This window comes from Myotis davidii, unplaced genomic scaffold, assembly GCF_000327345.1.
Source record: "Myotis davidii unplaced genomic scaffold, ASM32734v1 scaffold330, whole genome shotgun sequence".
Classification (NCBI taxonomy): domain Eukaryota; kingdom Metazoa; phylum Chordata; class Mammalia; order Chiroptera; family Vespertilionidae; genus Myotis; species Myotis davidii.
Window position 1 is genome coordinate 7191367 of NW_006283770.1, and position 9751 is coordinate 7201117.

At 41.4% G+C, this 9751-nt stretch overlaps 1 protein-coding gene across 2 annotated transcripts in view; it reads right to left on the reverse strand.

The window, feature by feature from the left end:
- Nucleotides 1-9751, reverse strand: part of NELL1 (neural EGFL like 1) — a 687144-nt gene that overhangs the window by 539643 nt on the left and 137750 nt on the right. For both annotated transcript variants that reach the window (XM_006753968.2, XM_006753967.2), the window contains exons 5-6: nt 6162-6234; nt 4934-5016 (exon numbers count right to left, since the gene is read on the reverse strand). In XM_006753968.2, coding sequence (XP_006754031.1) covers nt 4934-5016; nt 6162-6234 — 156 coding nt within the window. The remainder of the gene's footprint in view (nt 1-4933; nt 5017-6161; nt 6235-9751) is intronic.

Consider the following 9751-nt stretch of genomic DNA (forward strand, 5'->3'; position numbering starts at 1 on the left):
TCCAATAAAGTCCAACAAGCTATGCTCAACCTTAAAACTCAATTCCAAGGAAAACCTCTGTTTTAATATAATGAAACTATTCTCAGGATTGACGCTTATTTACCTTCTGAACTTAGCTTTTATTTTTAATATATTTAGCCTTTTCTGATAACATTGTAAAGCTCTAAACTCTAACATAAAAGTGTATCAGACAAACACAAAGACAAAAGAGATATTAAAGCAAAAAGCTAATTTTTCAAAGGCACTTACTGTGTAATCCTGCCTTCCTTTTTCTCCCTGCTACATCATCTTGCAACAGTAAAGGAGACAAACAACTCTGAATCAAAAATGAATTACATTTTCTGTCACTGATATTAGTATGCTGAATTTACACAAATTTGTTTTCAAGACTATTTCTACACTACCTTCTACTTTCTCCAAGAATGCCTGCAGATCCAAAATAAGATACGGTATCAAATCTACATCTCAATTCTGTTTTACCTTTGCTTATGCATTTATATAAATAACCATGGACCAAATCACTTATTCTTAACGATACACATTCAAAGACAGACAGCAGACGCCTTTTCTGCAGTAAGAGGCCACTGAATGGATCTAAGTCCATTAGTCATGTGGTGGATGGCTCTTTGTTTTTTTCCTTGAAATACTACTTATTTGGCATTTGCTAGATGGAAGGGGAAAAAAAAGAATTCTTCTATTGTTAAACCTTTAAGCTTAATTGAAAAATCATTACTGAGCCCCTCAAAACAATGAAAATCTCCAAATTAAATATGTTAAAAACTGAAATGCCACTCCAAATGCTGCTTGATTTGCATAAATAGCTTTGTCAAAGATTTAAACAGAAATAATCAAGAAATCCCCAGTCTCCAGCATCTTTTCTTCCTGAGCTTGGAGAGCGGGACAGAGCCTGCCCCTGTCCCAGTGCACCTGGCCCAGGTGGTGGTGCTTCCCACAATGTCCAGACTACCTGGGAAACCTCCAGCGCAAGCCAGGGAATTAGTGGTCCCTTAGGGGGCAGTTTCCCTGCACCTTCGCTGCCTTGGAAAATAGATGGTTTTGCCAGACTGCCAGGACTTCTCTAGAGGGCTCCTGTGTGCCCTGACCACTGTCGCCTGGAGGTGCATGCAAGCTGTTCCCATGACCTGTCCTGTATCAAGCAAAGGCAGAGTCATTCTCCAGCCTTCCCAGCTGAAAGGTGAAAAGGAACAGCAAGTCCTCCTCGACAGACCCGACCCCTGAGCTCATCTGTTTGGTTTGGTGTGACTGGCTACCACTCCCTGTCCAGCTTGTGCACTGAGCTTGCTCTTTGCTAGGCTTCCATGGTTTCCACTCAGACCCATGTGTGGGACTTTCTGCTGCTTTCCAAGACCTCCTGGCACCTGGCTCTAGACCAGCTGTGGGCAGACTACGGCCCGCGGGCCGGATCCAGCCCGTTTGAAATGAATAAAACTAAAAAAGAAAAAGACCGTACCCTTTTATGTAATGATGTTTACTTTGAATTTATATTAGTTCACACAAACACTCCATCCATGCTTTTGTTCCGGCCCTCTGGTCCAGTTTAAGAACCCATTGTGGCCGTCAAGTCAAAAAGTTTGCCCACCCCTGCTCTAGACCAGAGCTCTGACATCAATTCACTGCCTCTGCTAGGCTGTGTGATATAAGCCACTGGGGAAGGAGTACGTTTTCTTAGGGACCATCTTTCCCCCAGAGTTGCCTATTTAACAACAGTCATTGCTTGCTGAATGCTCACAGTGTGCCATGCAGCAAACTAGACTTCCAAATCTCTCTCGCCTATCTCATGGAATCTTATAAAACCAAGAATAATTTTTACCAATTTATACATGGGAAAACTGCAGCTGCAAAAAGTCCAATGAACCCTTGAGCTTCCACCTTGATAGCTGCCCAGGGTGCAGGGGAGATAGAGAACACGGTCTGCTCAATAGGGGGCGTTCGAAAGGAAACTCCTCCATGAAGACCTGGCCCCAGAGGGCTGCAACCTCAGTTCAAAACTGAACAAAAAAGGAAACAAGGCTTGCACAAGGCACAGAAAGGTCTTGTTGTTCAGATTCTGGCACAGTGACTAGAGGGAAGAATATTCCTTGAGAATTCACCTGGCCTACCCTGTGTTTGCAGTTTGATTCTGAGCAGTGTCTGTGATCTGAAAACCCTTAAGGAAATGACATGCTATAAGGTGGCCTCGTGAGGTGATTGGTGGCAGGACTCCATGAGGTGGTGGCAGGTCTCAGGTTCAGACTAGGAAAAAATCCACAGATTTCCAAGGAAAACAAGTGGCAGCGGCCAAAAAAGAATGAGTTAAGGGGCCTTGTTTTTGCCCTGACCTTCCCCTTTTAACAGCTGCTGGAAGCTCTATGCCCACTCTTCACTCCCAACTGGTACCATCTGAGCACGCATTCCTCTTGTCCTGTCTTTTTATTACACATTCCTCTTCTCACTGATCCCTTCATTCTCCTGCCTGTGGCATCCACCTCCGTCTCTTCATCACTCACTCCTGCTCATATCTCTTCTCTCTCTTCCTAATCCTCTCTTCCCCAACTGTAAACTCAGTCATGATTCAACTCTCAGAGTCTGAGTGTGCATCCCAGCTCTGACATCCACTATCCTAGGAAAAGTTACAGGGCTTTCTTGGAACTCAGTCTTCTCATCGGGAAAGAGGGCTAACACATCAAGCCTGGCTCGCAGGATGGTTGTGAGGCTTAGAGTGACAGGGACTATAAAAAGGTGAAGCATTGTAAATAACACATAGGAAACACTCAACCAATATTGCCTAGGATGAGTTTCCTTCCAGCTTCCTCTAGATGTGGGGCTGACAAACTAAGGCCATGGCCCAAATCTGGCCCACAACTTATTTTTTTTAATATATTTTTATTGATTTCAGAGAGCAAAGGAGAAGGGGAGAGAGAGATAGAAACATCAATGATGAGAGAGAATCATTGAGTGGCTGCCTCCTGCTCGCCCCACACTGGGGATCGAGCCTGCAATCTCAGCATGTGCCCTGACCGGGAATCAAATGGTGACCTCCTGGTTCATAGGTCAACATTCAACCACTGACCCAGCTGGGACCACGACTTATTTTTATATGGTCTGTGAACCAAGAATAATTTTGCCATTTTTCAATGGTTAGATTTTAAATGGTTATTTTTAAATAAAACAAATATATACATGATATCCTCAACTTTGCCTCTTGGCCTGCAAAACCAACCATGCACTAGCTGGCCCTTTACAACAAAAGTTTGCCAACTCCTCGTCTTGCTTATCGTAGATTCCAAGTTATGCAGTGAAAATGGAAGCGCTCAAGTTTTCTCAGTATAATTCTACTCACGGTTTGGAAGAAACAGACATATAAATCTTCCAAAGTGCAAGGAGCTGGGGGGGTGAAACGGTGGATTACATTATTTTCTGCTTGCCACTGCCCACAATTAAATATCTCTACCTCACAAAAGCTCGTTTCACACAATACTGTTCGGAGGACAAAGTGCCATGTGACTCCCGGATAATGTATGACTAAGAAAGAGAAGACTGCCATTCCCCGGAACAGGCAGGCCCGAGAAGGAAAAGGGCATCCTGGGAGCGAGGGAGGGAGCAGCCACAATCACTGGAGCCGGGTGACATGTTTCTTGTTCCAAAAGTTGGGCAGCGAGCTAACGTATAATTAATGGTATTGAGATCAAGCTGTTCCACATAATATAAAATAAAAGCCTCCCTCTGCCACAAGCTGGGAAGGCAAATAATTGCCTGCATTTCCCATTTCCACTGCACTCGGCGGTGAACTGCAAACAATGCTTCAGGCTCGCCAGTCCCCGCCTCAGTTTCTTAGAAAAGTGTTCTGTCTCTCCGTTCCCAGACAAAAGGCGACGTGGCCGCACACCTAGTTAGAAATAACGTACTGTCTTCAGCAGCACAATCTACGGGTCCAAAAAACAGTCCTATCTCCAAAACATCTCTCCACCCATTTTTTTCCAGGTGCCACGGCTGATGGCAGGGAGCAGTCGTAGCCGCGGGTGGAATAGATTAATGTATCATTTCCACTGTTATTAAAATTCTTCCTTTTCGCAGAGTCTACCGCCTCTGAGGCCCAATCTAATTCTTTCTTCGCCCTGGGCCGGAACTCATGTCCGCAACTGATGGGTATCATAACAACATAGCCACATTTTCTATTTATCCGGTGCCTTTCTCCACAAAGCTCAGGGCTTTCCATTGCGAATCTAAACTTTATGAATATATATATATGAAAGCCCCTAATTGTTTACATGTTTGGCTCTGCCACTCAATATGAACACCTTTGGGGTAGAAATCCTGTCTTGTTCACCTGTGTCTCTCCTTTGTACCTGACACAGCACCTGGCAACTAGCAGATCCTCCAATGATTCTTGTTAAGTGGATGATGAAGAGTGAAAAAGATGCAGAATTATAAACTGAAGGTGCTGAAAGGCAACTTTGCCTTCCTCCCTATGTAACTCAGGGCCAGTTCTGAAATGAATCATACATTACAAATGTGATACAGGGTCTGGCTGCGACAGTGATCTCTTCCTAACAATAGCTATTTTGCCCCTTCTGATTATTGGCAATTATTCTTACATCTGAAATGCATTAGCTTATGAGCCACCGTGGCTCTGACCATAGATCATCTCACAGTGGCACCAGTTTAATAGCCAATGGGCAAATTCTTTTCCACTCCCAGGGAATTAGCGGTGATACACATGCCTCTTTCTTCCAAACATTTTTCAAGTAAACATTTTGATTCAGCCTAATAGTATCGAAGACAGAAATAGTTATGTTCACTATAGGTAGTGCTATTTCGAGTAATGTATTGCAGATGCCAATGCTAAAAATGTTTCCATTCGAGCACATCACTCTACATTCCAGACAGCATGGCGATAGAAGTGAAACATCACAGGTGAAATTTAGATACCTACTTTTGCAGTCATCTTGGCCAAAAGCTCTTGTAAATCCATTATTCCTTGTACCAGGCTTAAGAAATCACTACAGGTTGGGCAGGCTCAATAAAGAAAAGATAACACCAATGTTGATACAGTGCTAATATAAAAAAGAACATTTTTAAAACAGTAGTTGTTTGGCTATGTAGAAGGCTTTTTGCTTTTCTGTTTAAGTGTTACTTTGAAACTGGCATAAAATCACAGAGGATTTCAGGTCTAGATTTCTCCCTTTTATTAATAAACCAACAGGAAGAAACAGGGGGGGAAAAGACTGCTCACTGAAGTGAAAGGCAGTATGACATTTTTAAGTTAAAATTAAACCCTTGTTTTTATTGAGGTGACTGTGAAAATGTAAATTATCACAGAAGAAAAAGAAAACTCAAATCCAGGTCAAGCAGTTTAAAGAATAGTTTTTAAATAAAATACAGCATAAGAAACATAGTCAAAAATACTGTAATAACTATGTGAGTGCCAGTTGGATACTGGAAATATCAGGGGGAACACTTTGTAAAGTAGATTGTCTAACCACTATGCTGTACACCTGAAACTAATACAAAATAGTCAATGTAACTACAAGTTTTAAAAAGTTTTTAAATAGAAAAATGTAAAATATAGCAATAAGGTTGGCAACTATCAAAATTAGATGAAAGAAATAGCAATTCAAAAAAGAATAGCTTTTTAAAATATGTATAATTATATTAGCACTAGTAGCCCTGCACATGAATCCATGCGCCAGTAGGTCGCTGCCGCCCTCCTGTAGCTCTCCGTCTGCTGCCCCGCCCTCCTTAGCTCCCCCCACTCCCTCCTGTAGCTCTCCGAAGCCCCGCTTGTACCTTGCTGACCCAACTCCTGCTGATCAGTGATCTGGTCTGTGATGTGCTTGGTTGTTACGCCCCAGGGCATAACGGCTAATTAGCATATTCCTCTCTTATTATATAGGATATCTTTCTGTACCAAACTACTGAACCCAAACTGCTAATGTAATTTTTCTTACCTTCAAGTTTTAATTCTATAAATAATACATACGCTTTTTAGAAATTCAAAGACAAAGAAGTATTTAGTACCCTTAGATAAGGCCTCTTTCACTAACCTTACCACCTCATCAGTCAACACTGTACATAGTGTGTAGGTATCCTTCCTGCCCTGATTCTCTGATATTATCAACAAAAATGTTAGAAATTTACAAATGCTTTAAACTGCTACTTACTGCGATTCAGGTTCGGACACTGCGTTATGTACCCATTCGGCATAAAGATGATTTTCCCATCTTGGATGATCCCCTGGGCAACAGAAGAGAAAGGTGGGGGTCAATAATACAGTTCCCAGCAGTTCACGTGGGCCTGGCACGTGTTCTCTGCGGGGGAGATTCTTTTCAAACAAGACTGGGAGCCTCATTCAAAAGGTGAGTTGGCCTTAGTCTACATTGAACTACTCAAAACTGTCCTCTTCTAGAAATGTCGAAAAGTACATTCATCTTGAGAAAGCTACAGTTAGTAACCACTGGCTGAGACAAAAGACATCAGAGCACTAAGGATCCATCAATAAATATTCTTTAACTATGGGACTGAAAAGTCACTGAGGTCATAAAAATTCTCTTCAATGCCCTAATCATCCTGGATCATTAAATATTCATGATTTGCAGATTTTTTTAACATGGGAGCAAAAAGATAATAGAAACATATTAAACTAAAATGTTCCTATTGATTCGTTTAGTCACGGAAAAATAAATTTGACATGGGAAAATTTTCCGATCAGTCTTTGCTCTCAGCTACTTAAGTGACATGAGTGTTGGCTGGTAAATCTTAAGAATGGCTCAACAACTCCCTGTGAGTAAAAAGGTGGACTTTTAATTCTGTAACTTATTCAGGAAGTACAGCCCTCATTTAAGAAACTCACTGGGGCTGCTATCTCTCAATGAAAATAATGACCTGGCTTTGGAGTGTGCATGTTGAATTTCAAGATTCTGTTTCTAAGTGGGTGTTTTTTGTTTTTTAACTGATTTGATGGAAGAGATATTACAGAACAGATGGTAAATGGGGAAGCTGATTCAGAATATTGAGTTCAATCTATAAATAAAATATAGGCGTAAGATAGTGTGCAAGTCTTTCAGAGGAAATACCATTTAACACGCATGTGCTCATCTTCTAAACAGCAGTTGATAATCAGTACATGCTGTATTCTGCTTATTCTTTCAGGATAAAATATTAATTGGAAATATTAATAAAAGTAACAGGATCACAGGACCTCTTCCTCAGAGTGAGATACATGTAGTACTGACCTCTTCCTCTTCATGGAGGATGCAGTGCTTATGACTATGAGGAGGAGTCAGCCTCACTATGGGGAGGAAGTCCCTGCCTCTGCTCCTCAACAGGAATTCAGAATCTCCTGCAGGAGAATTCCAGGAGGCAATGAATGGAGTGTAATCTGAGTGCATCCGCTTCTTTCTGGTGTGAAGTTGCTCAGTTTTGCCAAAGTGAATTCACTCCCTTAAGAGGACAGGGTATCTTTCAAGCGCATTTGAGAAGTTTGAGAGCAGCACGGGATTGGAAGCCAGAGGATCTGTGTTCAAGTTCTAGATCTGGGTCTGGTCAACTGGGTGAACTCAGGCAATAAGATCCATCTTCTCTGAGCTTTAGATACTTCATCTGGAAGGAGAAATGTTGTATGCAACAGCTAACAATACTCCCAGCACTCAAGGGCTGGGTGAATGAAACAGTGACCAAACTGAACTAGATCTCCGTGCATTTGCTACCTTTCAAGGTAAACGAAAATGGGAATCAAGACACAAAAGGCTGTAGATTTCCATCAGGGAACAGACCATCACAGGAAACTGAATGTCACATTAGAAAACATCTGTCTAATCAGGTTGAATACGAATGCATTTAGAATGACTGACTATGTGGGTTTTCCTAGGACTTAGGGATTTCAGTGCTAAACTGAGAGAGTCCCAGGCAGACCAGGATGTTTGGTCTTCTGAGGTGATGAGGAAATGGTGAAAGCACATGACCAGGAAAGGATCGGGTACATCTATTATCTGTTTGTTGCAAGATCCTAAATCATTCTTACTTTTATCAGCCACAGAAAGGCACTCAGAAACCTGGAATACATGTATGGTGGTATCAATGACCTTTCCAAAAACAAATGGAAAGCCCATTTGGAAAAGATACTCCACCCACTCACTCTATAGCAACATAATATAGTATACAACAGCACTTTTGCTTTTTAAAAAGTGACTGCTGATTTTGTTCCATTATACATTACAAATTGCCTCTCTCACACCTTTCTTCCACCTGCCTCCCTCCTCACCTCTCTCATTTTCCACTATGAATCTCTGGCATGCACTTGTGTGTTGCACTGGTCATTAGGTAAAGGTCAATGATGTTGACTTGAACAAAAAGAGAAATAAGGGCTGGCAGCTTCTCAGTGCCCATTAATGCAAAAACTCAAAGCACTTGGTGTTTTTTTTCTAAGGGAAGGTCATGAGGGTCAGCCCACAAATTACATGGAAATGTGTTCTTGCCAAACAAATCAAGATGGAATGTTAATTTATTTGACTGGGTCTAATTCCATGCTGGATTAAAAGAAGGGTGGCAGTCTATTGAGCAAACACCAAATGTAACCCAGAGAAGTCCGAGTGCACGTGTGTATGCACATGAAGACATACCTGTGCGCACATTCCAGCACCTCCCCCAGAACACGAACCCGAAGGCCTTGCGTTGAATTGCCATATGGTCTATTCAGGCCATGGATATTTGTCAGTAAAAGGGACATTTGTGAACTACGTAGTTTTCCTTACAAAACGACCCCCAAGAAGGGCATTTTATTCAGTATAAAACTACAAAGTAGCTCCATCAGCCTTATTTCTCCCAGAAAAATCATCTATGAAGATTTCTATAGATAAAAATTTGCCTTCAAACACTGCAATTTCTCCAAAAAAAAAAAATAATAATGAAATAAGGGATCAAAAGGTAGAATTTCTATTATTTCTCCTTATTTAACTTCAAATGTATCTACACTTAAATGCAGCTCTGGTTGAGTGTATATTAGTTGACCTCATTTGATCTCCTTTATTCAGACTTAAGCTTGATTTCATATCATTCATCAGAGCAATGTTTCTTAAAAGTTGAGTTTCTTAAGAATCACCTGGAGTATTTAATATTCTGATTCCTGGGTCAACTCCCAGATTCTGTTTTAGTGAGATAGGAGGAGGTCCAGGAATCTCCATTTTTACATTGCTGGTTTGGTGGTAATAAACTCCCGTAGTCCTTTTTTGTCTGTGAAGTTCCTGATTTCACCCTCAATTTTGATTGATAGCCTTGCTGGGTACAGTATTCTTAGATTCAGGCCCTTCCTTTGCATGACTTTATATATTTCATTCCATTCCCTTCTTGCCTGATGTGTTTCTGTTGAGAAATCAGTTGCTAGTGTGATGGGGGATTCTTCGTAGGTAACTTTCTGTTTCTCTCTGGCCGCTTTTAAGATTCTTGCTTTGTACCCTCAATTTTGATTGATAGCCTTGCTGGGTACAGTATTCTTAGATTCAGGCCCTTCCTTTGCATGACTTTATATATTTCATTCCATTCCCTTCTTGCCTGATGTGTTTCTGTTGAGAAATCAGTTGCTAGTGTGATGGGGGATTCTTCGTAGGTAACTTTCTGTTTCTCTCTGGCCGCTTTTAAGATTCTTGCTTTGTCGTTGGTGTGTGCCAATTTAATTATAATGTGCCTTGGCATCAGTCTTTTGGGGTTCATTTTGTTTGGGACTCTGTGAGCTTTTTGGGTTTGTGTGAGTTTTTTC